The sequence below is a fragment of the Rattus norvegicus genome, chromosome 6 (assembly GCF_021556685.1).
Source record: "Rattus norvegicus strain SHRSP/BbbUtx chromosome 6, alternate assembly SHRSP_T2T, whole genome shotgun sequence".
Taxonomy (NCBI): Eukaryota; Metazoa; Chordata; class Mammalia; order Rodentia; family Muridae; genus Rattus; species Rattus norvegicus.
In genome coordinates, this window is record NC_141539.1 from 75,419,120 (window position 1) to 75,436,447 (window position 17,328).

The following is a 17,328-nucleotide window of genomic DNA, read 5'->3' on the forward strand; positions in this document are numbered from 1 at the left end:
CCCACCATCAAACTATGATGAAAATGGAGAAAGCCCCTTAAAACCATAAGCCCCATTACATGTTTTCTTTTGTAAGAGTTGCTATGGTGATGGTGTCTCTTCACAGCAATAGAACAGTGACTAAGATCCCTTTCAATATCCACACCCCCCCCCACCATGTGCTCTTTCAAATTCATGGCTTCCTTTTTTTTAAAATTACTTTTACATGCACACAAATATACCTAAAGATAACTTGTTCAGTCTGAATTATGTTACTTATATGTATGTTCTCACGACTGACCACTGGTACTGGATAAGCATTTTTTGTGCTCTTCTGGAGCAGACTCTTTCTCCTACTTTGAATATTTCTTACTTCCTCAGCTGTGTGGGGTTGAGACTTTGTGGTCTTTCTCCATCCACCCCGGCTATGTACATCGTTGTCCTTGCTCAGCTCATGTTTAGTTGTCATGTTGGTGGGACTTTACGGGTCTATCTTCTGATATTACCAGTCTCACAACAGACTCCGTGCCCGTCTTCTGCAATGAGCCACAATCCTTAGGTTTGTGAAAATAAAATGTGTAGTCCAGGTTGGCCTCGAACTTGAACTGGTAATCCTAGTGCCTCTGCCTCTTTAGCATAACCTACTGTTGTTAAGTTACCACAACTGGCTACTCTTAGTGTTCTGCCTAAATGTATGAAAGTGCTCTACATGAGTGCCTGCAGAAGATCCTGCATCCTATGGAACTAGAGTTAAAGAACACCCAGAGCAGTCCAATCTCTTAAGCACTGAGCCATCTCTTCAGCTCAAACACCACCACCAACATCATCATCACCACCACCGTCATCATCATCCACCACCATCACCAAATTCAATTTGTGCTGCTCATATATTCACAAGTATGTATGGTCAGTAGGAGGTCAACCTACCAGAGGCCACATCCGTAAAGAAAGCGGACTCTCTTCCAGAAGCTATCAACTGTCAATAGCTCCCCAGTTAGGAGCGATAGCTCTTGAGCCTCTCTGCCCTTTCCTGTACACACCCTGGAATGACTTGATCTTGTGTAGGTGACCATACCTGCTGATAACATAGCATACCTATTAGTTTTAAAAAAATATATGTATCAGTTCTTGAATCCATTCTTCACAATAAAAGAACCCAGAGAATGAAGAGTCCCCTTCCAAGTACTTATCATCAAGCTCCACTTAAAATACACATTAATGATGGTGAGTCAACTCACTGACCTAGTTCTTTTTCCTCTCTGGAAAATAATCCCACACTTACCCAAATTTATGATGCTCTTAACCAGAGACTAAGATGCATCTATACATTTATTTCAGGAAGCTATAATTTTCTAGGTTTAAACCCTAGGCTCCCTGCTTAATCTCTCTCTGTGTGTGCACGCTTGTGCATCTGTGAGCACTTTATGCACACTGACCGTGTGGTACATGGGTATGAGCACACACACACAGAAGCCAAAGCAAGATGTCATGTATCCTCCTATGTATCACTCTCTTGCTCACTGCCTTCACAGAGCCTCTCACTGATCAAACCCTTTTCCCTTGGGCTAAGCTGGCCAGTCAACAAGCTCTCGGCATCTGTCTGTAGACCGTTCCCGACACTAAAATTACAGGAACATGAGGGCGTGCTAAGCTTTTTATATGGATGCTGGGAACTTGATCAGATCCTCAGGACTGCAGAGTAAAAGCTATCACATACAGAGCCATCTCCCCCAGACTACTGCCTAATATCTTAATTTAATCAAATCTTTTCCCTATTATGTACTAAGTCACTTCAAAATGTGAGTAATATATCAGATAGACAACTATGAATAGAGGGAGACAATGCTGGATCAAGTCAGATGTTGGTATCTAGTGGTGATAACATTTCAGACCTCTTCCAGTAACTAGGGCCCCACTTTCATTAATACAAACTTGGAACTCTCATTTAACCAACTTTTTCGTGGTTCCATTCTTTTAGTAACACCTTTCTTTAAGATGAAACAGATTCCTAGCTAAAAAGTGTAATACAGTAGTTTAGCACACTAACTACAATGTATAAAGCATTGGGTTCATTTTCCAGCATCTGCTCCCTCCCTAACCAAATAAAAGATGACATATTATGTCTTTTATAAGAAATAAATTCAGAGTTATTATAATTACAAATGAGTCAGAGTGAGTGCTAGCTCAGGGACCAAGAAGAGCACTTGCAGCTCTTGTGGATGATGACCTAGGTTTGATCTCCAGTACCAACAGCCCAGTTCCAGATGATCTGATGGTGTCTTTTGACCTCTGAAGGCAAAATGTCCATATACATAAAGTAAATTTAAAGTGTAATTGAATATATGCAAATCAAATAAAACAATGTTTCACAAAGAATAAACAATAAAACAACAGTTTAAGAACCCTTTGTTTTGCTCTGTTCACCAAAGACCAATGGTATCAAGAATATGGTAGACACTTGGACTAGAGATGGCTCAGTGTTATTAAGGGAACTTGTTCTTGTATAGGACCCAGGTTTGGTTCTCAGTACCTACATGGTGGCTGAGAACCATTCATAACACCAGTTATAAGAATCTAGTGGCTTCTTTCTGACTTCTCTGGTCACCAAACACACAAATGATACACACATGTGTGGCAAGCAAACACTCATATATACAAATAACATTTTTTTGTAATTTTTTTTTGTTTTGTTTTGTTTTTCAAGACAGAATGTCTTTGTGGAATCCTGACCATGCTGGATCTCACTCTGTAAATAAAGCTAGCCTCAAACTCAGAAATCTATCTGGCTCTGCCTCTCAAGTGCTGGGATTAAAGGTGCGCACCACTACTGCCCAGCATAAAATAAAATCTTCAAAAAGGAAATACAATATGGTAGATAAATGTTGCTGCACAAACAAAGTTCCCAAACAATTCAGGCCCTTTCTTCCTCTAATTTCTCTCTCATACAATACCCTTTCCTAGAATCATACAGGCAAAATGTAAGGAACACAAAATTTTGTCTTTACCAAAATTTTATTATTTTTGCAGTACTGATGTCCAGGCCTAGGGCCTACACATGACAGCCTAGTTCTCTGACCTACTAAACTATCCTTCCAACACTTTTTTCTTTTACACTGAGCTATTCTCTCTAGCCTCTGATCTTCAACTTTGATCTTCCTACCTCTACCTCCTCCTCCAGTGTGATGGGATGACAAGGATGAACCACGATGTTCAGTTTATGTCATGCTGAGGACTGAATCCAGGGCTTTGTGCATGTTAAGCTACCATATACCCACTAAGCTACATCCTCAAACCTGCACTTTACTTTTAGTGTATAAAATCTTATCAACTCATTTAATGATTTCTTCCAAAAAATAGCTCTAGAGACACATTTTCTCACCCTCTGGGGTGTTTTGAATTAGGCCCACATAATCTTGTGTATTTGAATGCCAGAGAAAGGAACTGTTGGAAAGGATTAGAAGGACTCTGTTGAAGGAAGTGTATCCCTCCGGGTGAGGTTTGAGGTTTCAAAAGCTTCTCCCCCCCACTCTCCCTCCTTTCCTCCCAGTTGCCTTGGTCACAGTAACAGTAACTAACACATCCCCCTAAAAATTAAAAGTTTCTCTTAAGAAAGTTACTCAAAGTAGGAAAGTAGAGCACTTTGTCAGACCTTAAAGGCAGCATTTAAAAAAAAAAAAAAGAAAAGACTTTTTCGTGGGTGGGGGTTGAGGGGAGGCATGCCTGCAAGGGGAGCAGGTGTCAGAAATATTGGATCCTCTGAAGCTGGAGTTCTATGTACATGCAGTTGTGAATGGACCTATATAGACAATGGGAATTAGACTTGAATTTTTCGTAAGATTATTACCAGCTTTAGCCACTGGGTCATTTCTGTAGCACCAAAAGACAGTATTTTATGTAATATTCTACATGGTAACAGAAAAAGCAGTCCTTAAAATAAATACACTGGAGCAGTGCAATGGTTCACCAGGTAAGGAATTTGATACACAAGCCTGACAGTCTGAATGTGACGCATATATCCCACATAAATGAAGGCCAGAACAAACTCCACAAAGTTCTTCCATGACTCCCACATGTCTGCTGTGACACCCATGCTTCAATTACATAGATCACACATGCAATACACTTTTAGAAGTTAAAAACTGTATATACATCTATGATTCAATTATAAGTTATTCAGTAAAGGTGACAACAGACAGTACCTAATACACCAGCATTTGATCCATTGAGAAAGTTTTAAGAATATACTTGAAATGCCAGTTAAGTGATACATTTTGGCATATTAAAAAATATGAAAAAATATTCAAATGAAAAATGTGTATGTAATGAAAATGGGATTAGTTAGGCAAAGAATTGTATACAGTCAAAAATGAAACTTGGACATTTAAGAGTGCTATATGAAGTAAAGTAAAACTGAGTTACAGTAGCCTAGCAGAGGAACAGATCTGTGGTGGGGTAAGTACTTCATGAATTAGTAAAAGTTTAACTTGATTATTTCATAAACTAAAAGACAACATGTTTTATATAAAAGAATAGTTCTTTCAATAATCTAAAATCAACAACAGTCTTACCCGTTTTATTGTCAAAAAACTTGATGTGTCTATCTTCATGGGCAGTTATTGTAACAGGAAGTGTAGGGTGACTTACTACTCTGTTAATGTGATTACTAGATTGTAAACCTGAAAAATAAAGGAAGAAATTACTTTAAAAAACAAACTACATGGGCTAATAATGGTCTAGCCTATGTCAGAACCTGGGCTGGACCTTCAGAACAAAACGGACCTACAATTCAAACCTTCAAGTAGAAATTGGAACTCACTCTGAATTCACATTAAGAATCTTCAGATACTAAATTTAAGCACCCATTTATCTTATTCACACTGGGTGATATGGGGACATCAAGAAGGACAGTGACCATAACCTGGGCTGAGTTTATAATTGTCCTGCTTGGGAGGCTGAGGGAAGACCAAGTTCAAGCCAGTCTGCTCTACACTTTTGAGGCCCTATTTCAAAGAACAAAACAATCCCTCTACCTCAAATATAATCTGAGACCTGACCAGAGAACCATGTAAACATTTCACGTAACTGTGAAAAACAATCCATACTTTAAAAAGCAGTAAACTTAATCCAGTGAACTTGTAGTTTAATCTCAAAGGAGAAATATTTCAAGCGCCATAAACTTGAAGTATTTCAAGTATACTTGTAACCTGGGTCCTATACAAGAACAAGTACCCTTAATAACACTGAGCCATCTCTAGTCCAGGTGTCTACCATATTCTTGATACCATTGGTCTTTGGTGAACAGAGCAAAACAAAGGGTTCTCAGACTGTTGTTTTATTGTTTATTCTTTGTTTTGTTATCATGAAAAAGCTATCAGAACAGGTCAGAGACTTAGGAGCCAACCTGACTAATAAGCTCCCATTGGCTAAACTGAGATTATATAAACAGTGTACTGAAGGGGAACGCCTTCAAAGAACTGAAGAACAAATACATTTTTATATATGAGATATTTTAATACTAAAAATATTCTGAGAAATGACAAAAAAATTTCTGGGTATTTTAGTTAACAAACAGGGAAAGAATAAGAAAAGCCGATTTTCCATAGTTAATGAAATGAACCCAGAAAGAAAAATAAAAAAAGATAACCTCCATTGGGAAACTTGATAAACTCCCCCAAACTTCAATTTAAAAGGAAATTTGTAGGTAAAGACTTGTAATTAGCCACAATTCCTGGACTCCTATGGATTCTTTAAAGAAACTATAACATAATCAGGTGCAACATTTGAAATGCTGTTTGTAGCTAACTTCTGAAAACGGGTACTAACTCTTATCAGGGTCCTATCATTTTTTTTTTTTTTCTTGGAAACAGGGTCTCTCTCTCTAGGCCTCACTGTCTGAGAACTCATTACATATATAAGATTGGCCTCAAACTCCAGCCACTGCCACCAAAGTGGTGGGACTAAAGGTGTGCTCCACCACACGTGGCTCACATATATTTCCAAATCAAAACATTTCTTTTGCTTTCAAGTTACGTTTTTGTTTCCATATACTCTATTTGAGGAAACAGCAGAAATGATATTCAATAATATAACAACAAATTATTTTCTAACCTAAATTCATAGTCATCATGAAAATTAGCTAAAATATCATCTTCCTCCATGTAGTGATAATCTTTTAAAAGAAATTTAGAAGAAATCCAAGAAAACTTACCAGAATCCACCTGTGAGGAAAGCATCACTAATGACTGTGATGTTTCTAAATCATAAATTATCGCACTACCAGTGTTGAAAGAGGTAACCATATGAGCTGGATCACAGCCTATAAAGTCAATTGATGTAGGTATTCCATGTTCTGTAAGGGGCCCAAAATAGATTCATATATATTTATCTGTATATATATATATTCTATACACACACCCACCCACACCACACTATAATGATAATAATGAAAAAAGAAAGCAATGTATTAGGGTAGGGTGGTAAGAAACCCATCTCAGTTACTTAAAAAGTATGGAGTAATAGGAATTCTGTAGTGCATTTTCTTTTGAGGTAAAGAAAAGAAACTGGTTCACTTGAATTATCTGCCAATTTTCTTAAGGAAAATAAAAACAACCAAACAGGGCAAAACATCCCCACCCTAAGCTGGCATTCTCTTATATCATTCTCTGGGGAGACTCTTGCTATCTATGTAAGCTTTACTAAGGAGTTAATATGAGTCTATGAGTCAAATTCTGGATCTATAAAGCTTGGGACTGGGCGTGGTAGTAGATGAGTTTCATCCCAGCATTAGGGAGATGGAGACAGAAGTGTCTCAGTGAGTTTCTGGACAACCCCATCTATAAAGTTCTAGGTCAGCCAGGCCGTACAGTAGACACAGACAGACAGACAGACAGACAGACATGTTGGGGTTTTAAAGCAGGAATATTTTAGAGTATGATCCCATTGGTCCTTAAGGATAGCTGCCCCTGTAAGTAGTATCATTTTGTCTACCTTAGTGTTTGATGCAAATGTTTATTTTAAAAAACCGAACATGTTCTGAAAAAATGCCAAAAAGCACTGAAGTACGCTGTGTATCTTCAAGGCACTTCCAGTAAAACAGGACTAAGTAAAAGGATCGCAGTAAGTTTTATAAAAGTATTTGTTTCTTTGAATTAGTAAAGAAATAATTACTTTGTCCTTTTCATTTTCATTTTTAAAACAAATCATCTTGGGACAGACAGTATGATGGCTTAGCAGGTCCAGGAGTCCTTTCAATCAAGCCCAACGATCTGAGTTCCACCCCTATGATCTACATAGTGGAGAAACAGATTCATACCAGCTGCTCGCTAATCTTCCCCCACCTGTATGCCAGGGCAATCCTACACGGGCACACACACAGAAAATATGTATTTTTAAAATACATGAGTTACATATATTAACTGAAGGCCCTCTGGGCATAACAGTTAAGTATGCTTGCTACTTAGACTTTTGTTCCTAGCTCTTCTCAGGTAGCTCACAACTGCCTGTATATACCTCTAACTCCAGAGGAACGAAAAGGCAAATTTGACTTACCCTTGTCTCCGTTGTAAGTGCAAATACATGGCAATTTTTCTTGTGGATTCCATAACCTAATAGTGCCATCTGCTGAACAAGAGAGTAATTGATTTTTTATGCCACTGTAGGCAAGACCCCAGACTGCATCTGTATGAGCAACTAAAGTGCCAGCTAGAACATGGGACTCTGTGAAGAAACAAATAAAGCATTAATTGGAGGAAGTTTGACAAACAATATGTACCTTACCATATAATTAAATATAAAGTATATGTAAAGCTAGGCACAGTAGCGTATGCCTTTATCCCAGCACCTGAGAAGCAGAACTCTGTGTTGTATAGGCCAGCCTGGTCTACATAGAAAGCCCAAGGCCAATCAGGGTTACACAGTAAGGCTCTGTCTCAAAACAAAACAAAATATAAAAACACCAAGAAACCAAAGCACAGATAGTGAATATTTCTAAGTATGGAATTATGAGTGGTTATTATCATTTATTCCAACAATACTAGTGCATTTTCACAATTTCTAAGAATTGTGTGCAGGTAAAGCAGACATATGGGGACATAATTTACATAGCTATACTTCTCACTTACAGGGCACATCGATGGTAAGGGTATTAACCTAACTGCAACTCTCACTGTACTCAATTTCACAACACTTTAATTCCGTTTCCCTGTGTAGTCCTGGCTATCCCAGAACTTACTCTGTAGACCAGACTGTTCTTGAACTTAAGAGATCCACCTGCCTTTGCCTCCTGAGTGTTGGAATTAAAGGTGCACTAGAATGTCCAGCAATTTTCTCCTTCCAACTCCACTTTTCTTTTTTTTGGGGGGTGGGGGGTTCTTTTTTTTCGGAGCTGGGGACCGAACCCAGGGCCTTGAGCTTCCTAGGCAAGCGCTCTACCACTGAGCTAAATCCCCAACCCCCCAACTCCACTTTTCTAAAGTCCTAGGTGACCACAAATCCAGTGGACTAGTGCAAATATGCCTATTTTCTGAACATGTTGTATGAACATAATCATACAGAATGGGATTTGTGCCTAGTTTCTTACTTTCAAGTCATCTACTTTGTAGCACACATCTGTACTTCATTTCTTTTTATTGCCAAGTAACATTCCACTGTGTTTTAACATCTCATTTGACCATTCATCAGTAACAGATGGGAGATCTGAGGGCTAATTTGAGTACTGTATTAGGTCGTCCTCTATTTCCATTCACACGTCATTGTTATTGCCATCTCTCTCCTCCCAGCTTCCTTTACTGTGAATGACTACATCTTACATTCTACCAAGAAAACACATCCTAAAAAGAGAAAAACCCCAACCCTCTCCCATCTTATGCCCAACTTCAATCAATGTCACCATCTTTTCACTCCCATGGGACAATGAGACAGCTAAGTGGGTAAAAGCACTTGGCATAGGAACCCAGGAAAACACCTCCCAGAAGCTGTCTCTGACTTCCCCCGTACACTGCATGGCAACATATGGACAAGGTATTCACCATTACTCCTTCCTTACGTCATGGCAGTGTAAGTACCAACTATGTTAACTAACCAAAACAAAGAGAACTCTAAATGTTTGTTATTGTTTTAATAATCATGAACAATGCTGACATATATTTGAACATGTAGTTTTAAGTTTTAATCAAGAACAAGTATCTAAAAGTACAATTTATAAAAGTCAAAGTTTTGTTTTGCTTTTCATCTTGAAATTAAATAATTTTTTGCATGAAATAATGAATTAAATCCTGGCTATCTGTACTGTTTTTTGTTGTCTTTTATTTAATATCTAAGTATTAATCATACCGTCTCTTGAATTTAAAAATGGTTTACTTCAGTTAATTTTTTTCCCCTCTTCTTTTTATTAAGTGACATTAACACTTAAGAAATGTTTTAGACACAAGAATGTACTAAAATACTGCTGGCATGACATTTCTCTTTTAAATAATGAAACTTTCTAGCAAATAGAAGAACTAAAGGAACAAATTAATATGTTTGGACAACTTTGTAATAACATGTGAACTGTAGATTTTTGTCAGTTCTATTAACTAGAAAGGTCCTCTGTGCCCACTTACTCACCATATGTATCATAGGGATCCACATTAGGACTAGGCATATTCCACCACTGAATGGTTGCGTCAATACCACCACTAAAACACTGTTCTCCATTAGAACTAATAGCTAATGATAGGACAGGGCCACTATTACAGAAAAAAAGAGGAAAATTACTGATAAATTCTAAGAAGAAACTTAAGCCCCCCTCATCCCCTTCAACCCATTCATTTACGTAGCATCTAAACGCAATTTTAGGTAAAAATGTACAATTAAAAAGTACTATTATATAATATTCAAATATAATTAATAATTAATCAAATGAGGCATTATTCAACTTATTTCAAATGTTGAGAAAATTAGGTTTGAAAACAGACTGCTAACTATAAATAACTGTTGCACATTAAACACTAATTCAAGAAAACTTACATGTGGGCCCTAAATGTGTAGATAGGCTCTACATCTAAAGAGGCACTCCTAAAAAGAGAGAGAGGGGGGATGGGGAGAAGAGCATATTAAATCATCATAAATCACTAGTTGCTATTACAGATGCACGAAAGATACAAGATAGCAAAAATGAGTGTTCATAGGAACAAAACTAGAAGAAGAAAGTCAGTATTAAAATACTTGCTTTTTGGCAGGAACTGTCTTTTGCAAGTTCCAAAGTTTCAGGGTGTGGTCCTCAGAGGCAGTAACAAGCACAGGTTCTACAGGGTGGAAAGCTAATGCTCTCACGCCATCAAAGTGACTGCGTAGTGTATACTTGGGGTTCCAAGTCTTTCGCAAGGCATCTTTATTGGCAGGCAACTAGAACGAAAAAGCCAACAGTTTACAGGTAAAAGTAATAAACTCAAAGGAATGTGGATTTTTTCTGCTTTTTTTTTTTTTGGTGTGTTTAAAATATATATTTAAAACTGTTTCACTAAAATATCCAGGGGCTTTTAAATGTACCTTAAAAACTTCAGAGCAAGTCTGTTTCTTTATGTAAGAATTCAGAAAAATTATTTTGTTAAGACTTTCAAATACCTAGATCAAATGAAAAGCTCCTAATTATCAATCTAAATCCAAAGCTCCTACCAAATGTTAAGATGAGAACAGAAAATTGCCACTGCCATAATAATTTACATGAAAGCAGAACAGGAATATAAATTACCCAATACTCAAGGGTACAGTAAACACAGTAGTTTCCACTTACAAAATTGACCAGCACATAAAGAATTTCAAGGCAGAAAGTTAAGGAACTTTTGAAACAATAAACTAAAAACAAAAACGCTTTAAGAATGTTTTCCTATTTTTTTTGTTTGTTTGTTTGTTTCCTCTTAAGAAGAGTCTTCTGTCATCCACACTGGCCTTGAACGCACTATGTAGTTACCCTGAAATTACCATCCTCCTGATTCTCTCCCCCAAATTCAAGGATTACAGCATTGCCTACCCTGCACGGTTTATGTGGTGCTGGAGATCAAACCCAGGGATTTGGGCATGCTAGATAAGCACTGTTCCTAATTCTCGAGACTAATAAAGGTTAGTCTTTTTACCTTCATCTCGACATCAGAAAAGATAGGCTATAAAACCAGTTCTAAAAGCAGTTAAAAGTTTACTACAGTTTAGCTGAAAATGATTCAAAAATTAAGGCAGATAGCTTTAAAAAGTCATCCTAATGTAAGTATAATTTTTTTAAACGTTTAAAAAAGAAATTTGCTGAAAAACTAAAGTAAATGTAAAAAAATCTAAACAAATAGCTTTCAGTTGAATGTTTATGCTCAGAAAATATTTGACAAGCACCAGTCTAATATTAATCAAGTTCTTCCTATCTCCTTTTTGTAGCCCTTAAGTGAAGTTAAACATTCAGGAAATGATAAAAGCTAACTTTATGGTAACTGAAAAACAAAACTCAAAAACAAAACTCAAAAACAAACAAACAAAAAAAAGCTTTTAAGACTTATCCTGACAGCAAAACCCTGATTTCTACAGCACCTATTTTGTTAATACCAAAATATGGCTTCAACTGAATTAATAAGAGTTAACAACTCAAGATGGATTTATCAACCAATATTTTGAAGTAGTAACTTCTACCTAATCCACCAAAATTTCTAAGATTTAAACACCACAAAAAAATTACAGCAAAAGTACGTTATTGCAAATCAACATATCAACACACTTATCTTTTCCATGCACCTTGACATTAATTCTCTTTTACAAATGATTCCAAAGAATAAGGAGCCTTCTATTAAATCAGTAAAAAATTAAAAATAAAACTGCACTTACATCATAACTATAGTCTGCATCATTTGTTACCGTCAAGTCTGCAAGGTCTCCAAGGCCCAGTACACTTAACAAAACATCATCAGAACCCATAATAAATGACTTGCCTCCTCCAGATGGAAACGTTATTGGTTCAGCTATAAAGAACAAAACCGCTTCTTAAATGCTGAAAAATCATACAGGACAATACAATATTGTGGGGAATTTAAGCACGAAACAGTTAAAAATTCAGCAATATTATGAATTCTACTTCCCATTTCCACACACAAAAAACCCTATTACTGAGTAGAAATAAACAAATGTATTCAAACTACAATGTAGTAGTTATCGTCCATAAATTGAACATAAACTGTATATATATTATCCCAAAGTGGAGGCTGAACACAAAAAATGTATCTATTTAGATCCCTCACAACTTTGGTAAACTGTAACTGGACAGTTTTGATTAAATAATCAGATTTCAGTCACTTCTGGTAAACAAATGTCTATCAACCTTGGGTCAGCTCATACAGTATTTTTTTTTAAGTCAATATGTGACTGCTAAATCGTCCTTTTAGTTTCTGAAGAAGTCCAAGAACACTGAGACATGACAGTTTGCAGACACTGCCATACCACTCATCAGTGCCAGTTACAGTGTAGAAAACAATGACTACTAATTTAAAGTGTCCTAAAGGGGACACCTGCTGACTTTAAAGCTCTTACTATGGCTTCACTTTAATGCCCTCTTTCATTTATTATGATGTTGCTAAAGTAAAAAAACAAAAAACAAAAACAAAAAAAACAAAACAAAACAATACAAAAAAAACCCCACTGACATTAAGTTTGGGTGAGAATGAAAGGAAAGCTTTACTTTGCTTAGTCACCTCATCTCATTCTCTCGTGAATGGTTATACCTTCTATACCGATACCACAGTGTGAATTCAACTACCATCATTTGAATAACTAACTGTAACAAGACAATTCAAAGTATAAGCAGCAATTCTCAATATAATTAAGTATGTGCTTTGAAATCATAATAGAAACATTAAGGTGGCAGGAAAGAAATAATTATAAAATGAGTCAACCTAAACATTTAAAATTCAGGAACTTTAAAAAATACTTTTAAAAAACTCATGCTAATGAATTATGAAAAATGCCTACAAAATAGCATCTATTTAATAACTACAGGTAACAGGTGTAATGAAATATACTAATACTAATTTACTAATAATTCTGAAAATAATTCATTCAACTCATATATACTATTACCAAGGTAAATTTGTTAATTTAGAATTTTTAAGATTTTATTTGATAGTTTCCAGACTCAAGTGGTTCATTAAATAAAGGTATAATTCAGCAACTACCCTAATTTGAAAACACTTCAAATAATATACAGTATGTGTGTAAGATGCTAAATATCTCATACATTTAAACCACTTGTCAGTTCCTGCAGTTGTTAAGCCATCATTCAATGGTTATACTTGAATATGAACAGCACGTAGCACTCATCTCTATCAATATTAGTACATAGTTACTGATAATGTAAGAAGCAGCTAAGAACGGTAAGATCAATAGTTTAAGAATTACATTAAAATCAGTAATCAAATTTTACTTTATAATTTTTACCAGTACAAAAACTTATTTAAGTTCATAATTTGTTTCTAAAATAATTTAAGACAGATGCTACACTTCCCTTCACTAACTATACAAGTATTCACTAACACAAACTTAAAAGCTCAATAAAAAACTTTACCATCACAAATCAACTCATTTTTTAATAAATTCTTTTTGTGGGAATCAAACACTGACCAGCTTCCAGGCACAAGAAGAAAAGTGGTTCAACAACTTTAGCTAGGTTATTTAACAAAAAAATATTATACTCATTTCTAAAATTAGTAATGTAAACTACATTTCTGCACCCTTCCTATATAGATATACATATTTGTTTATATCTAGTAAACGATACTACTTTTAATACTTATTTACGTCTCTATGCAAATAGATATTTTACATCATTATTTCTGCTCTATCACCCATCATTGCAGCATGAAGCAATCACACTAAATTCTTAATTTTTTGTTCTAATATCACTGCTGAAAGAATTAATGTCTATTTTACAAATCATTTTAAGTTCATGTATAATCACCTATAACAGTATATAGCATAACGATATAATCAACAAATTTAAATGAAATTATTAAATGAATATTTTATTGTACTTTTATTTTATTTATTTTTAGACAGGGTCGGTCTATACAGTCCTAGTCAACCTGGAGCTTGCTATATAGAACAGGACAGCTTCAAACTCACAGAGATCCTCCTGTCTCTGTGTTCTAAGCACTGGGACCTACGTTTTATTTTAATTATAGAAATTTTTATTAAGCAGAATTGTCTTTCATGAGAATCCTAGGGGTTATAAAATAGAATCTTTCAAAAAGGTCCTTTTTAAGAGTCCTGTAACTAGTTCTCCTTTTGACAGACAGCATGACCAAGAAGGAAACCTCTAGCTCTTGTCAAACTCCTCCTTTTTCTTGCAGTGACGTGTGTGTGTGTGTGTGTGTGTGTGTGTGTATGTGTGTAACATTGTTAGACAAACACTCTGCCACTGAGATACATTCCCAGCCCCTTTTCTCCAATTTTATCAAACCTAAAGAACATGCAGGCCAATGACTGATGCCAGTCTTGCTGGTGACAATACAGAATGTAATTTGGTTTTCAATAGTTTAAAATGTTGTAATATTAGAGAACAGGGATTTGTTCTTTATAACTGAAATGTAACATGTATTTTTTTTTCCAAAGGCACCAAATTTTTTGTTGACAAAGTCACTAAAATAGGCTATGAGAATCACTCTTTTAAAATGAAGGTCAGTCCGGCCCCTTTACCCTCACTATGACAGAGGTTAGCAACTTATTTTCTTCTTAAAAACACACTCACACACTTGACAAACACACAGAGAGAGCCCTTCATGGCTTTTATACAGAATAAACCTACTGGCTTTTCCCTAAATTGGAATTAAAGGTTAAAAAGGGTTCATATCGTTAATCTGACTTTTCCTTAAACTGAAAAAAAAAAGGCAATCTAAAATATAAATTAAAAAAAAAACTTTAGTAAAAAACATTACACATTACTCAGAAAGAGAAAATCCCAAATCCAAACAATAAAAATGGTAGAGCTAGTATCTGTATTTTAGAAAAGAGAAAAAGAACATACTTTACTGGAAAGTACGGGGGGTGGGGGGGGGAGAATCAAAGTTATTTTAATTTCCATTCTTTACTATTAGTTTTATTACATTATTTAAAAAAAATATTTCCTTAAAATTCTGTGAATTAAAAAAGGTAAGAAGTCATAAATCATGAAAAATACAAAATTGTTAAGCTTCACTGTAAGAAAATATGCCCAGAAAAACTTAGGGCAAAATGTATGTAAAAATTTGAAAAGAATGAACAAATCACCCTGCAAGCATAGGTAAAAATAAACCTACCTACATAAAATTACTAATATGTTATCATACATGTGTCATATATTAAAGTAATCTGGACTAAAACTGAGATTATTTAGAAGTATATCATCACCTAGAATTATACTATATCCATGTATCTTTAGGTAAAATCAGTTTCAAAACATTCTTAGGTAATATTTTTACTCCCTATGTACTTCTGGCTTAGATAAATTTTAGAAATCTTTTACTAGGTCATGAATACTTGCTACCAAGTTGAAAAATGATGTTTCTTATCCTAATATGATCCTAACAGTTACATCTACTTTTAGGACTAATATATAAGAAATACATTACACTTCCTAGCATTCCTATTAAGTGGTACTTATTAACAGCTGCTACATTTGAGCCACACTATGAAGAATTAGTTTTCTCCCCACCTGTATTTTTTAAAGTCTATTTATTAAATTGTTCTTTTCTTAATAGTAGATTGTAGGGTGAAGTTAGATTTAAGGAAGGTACTCGGAACTAACCTATGATGGAAACCACTACATCTAAAATGAAAACAAAAACAAATATAAAAAACTCGAAGACACATTTCATCCCTAAGCAATTATACCAAGAGCTTGCCCAACACCTCTAATGATCACGTGGATGATCTTTAGCATTCTAGAGAATAGCACGTTTGCAATATAAAGAGGTGGTTTGGAGTTAAGGAACTCAGCAATACAAACAAACACGATAGCTAAATGCTGTACCTTCCTCTGCTCTTGAACCTTCATGATCAGTCATTCTAGTAGAGGCTGACCTAGACTGATTAATGATTCCTGAAGGGATGTGGGGCAGCTCATCATCTCCCAGATCAGTTATCATGTCGCAGAGGTTTGTCCTGTTGACCCCTGTAAATTAACGTCAGCAGTAGAGGTTCATTTAATAGCTACCGCCTGACTTGCTGGCAGCCTTACTAAAGCAACTTACTAACAGAACAGGCTTTTAAGAAGTCCAAGCTATTAAATATCATCTTATACACAATTTTCTAAAATATTCTGAAAACATTTAAATATGTTGTACAGTCACAATTTTGTGGCTTTGTGGATACTGGATAGATCAGTAATAAGTAACACTGTATTTGAAACATATAGAGGGGGAGAGAAAAACTTCTTTCTATCACTCAACTTAAATTCTGTAAGTTCAGCCATAGAAAATGCTATTAAATCAATGGAAAAAGTTAGTATTTAAAGCTGAGATTTACTAGTCCATAAAACAAAACATGGGCCTTTCAATGTAAATCATTGTTTTTAAAAGTCAAAGAAATACATACAAAATGGCTTTTATGAGGGTGCAACAAACAATTAACTTTCCCTGTTGTTTTTATGAGTATTTTCCCACCATATTGGGGAATGTCCCCAATTGTGAATGTCATTCACAATTTAACCCAACTTGTTAAAAGTTGTTTCTTAGAATTATTTACCTCAAATTTTCACTTTTCCAAATTAGAAACAGATTTTTCCTTGAGTTCTTTGAAATTCGTGTAATGACTGAAAAAGTCAGCACTGTCATAGGCCATAAATTTAAAAAATAATTTCAACTAAGGCCTAGATAACACAAAACTCAAAGAGTATATACATACCAGTTATGGTATACTCTTTTACTATGAATTACATAACTGAGTTACATAGTATACTTTTAAAATATGAGTTACACAAGATGAAACTTAGTTTTAACCATGTCAAAGAAAATTTAGGGGAAAAAAAGCATTTAAAATCAGCATAAAAGGAATGAAAATAAATTCAAGGTCAAACATCATGTCCTCATATTCATCAGTATGAACACTAATGAGCTCACTAAACAAGGCTGCTTTGTGATTAAAATCACCGGCAGGTATTTGAAGATCAGGTAGCCCACAGGAAATTCATTTATCTATGGATAAATAGATATCTATGGATAAATAGAATGAGAGGCAACTGGAGGCCAGTATAGAATGGAAATAAATGAAAATTTGCACATTATTTTATAGTAGTCCCTAACTAAAAATGGTTAAAAAAAAGTCAATTTTTTAATGTGTGCAATATATGATATCCTCTAAATTTTCCAA

The 17,328-nt window shown here is 35.2% G+C and overlaps 1 protein-coding gene across 4 annotated transcripts in view; it reads right to left on the reverse strand.

Annotated features, from left to right (window-relative positions):
* The window catches only part of Strn3 (striatin 3), an 84,373-nt gene that overhangs the window by 11,146 nt on the left and 55,899 nt on the right, over nucleotides 1-17,328 (reverse strand). For 2 of the 4 annotated variants that reach the window (NM_001029897.3, XM_087551971.1), the window contains 8 exon segments: nucleotides 4,548-4,655; nucleotides 6,188-6,328; nucleotides 7,528-7,695; nucleotides 9,583-9,704; nucleotides 9,985-10,032; nucleotides 10,187-10,362; nucleotides 11,821-11,954; nucleotides 15,992-16,132. In NM_001029897.3, the coding sequence (NP_001025068.1) occupies nucleotides 4,548-4,655; nucleotides 6,188-6,328; nucleotides 7,528-7,695; nucleotides 9,583-9,704; nucleotides 9,985-10,032; nucleotides 10,187-10,362; nucleotides 11,821-11,954; nucleotides 15,992-16,132 (1,038 nt within the window). 4 annotated transcript variants of the gene reach the window in all.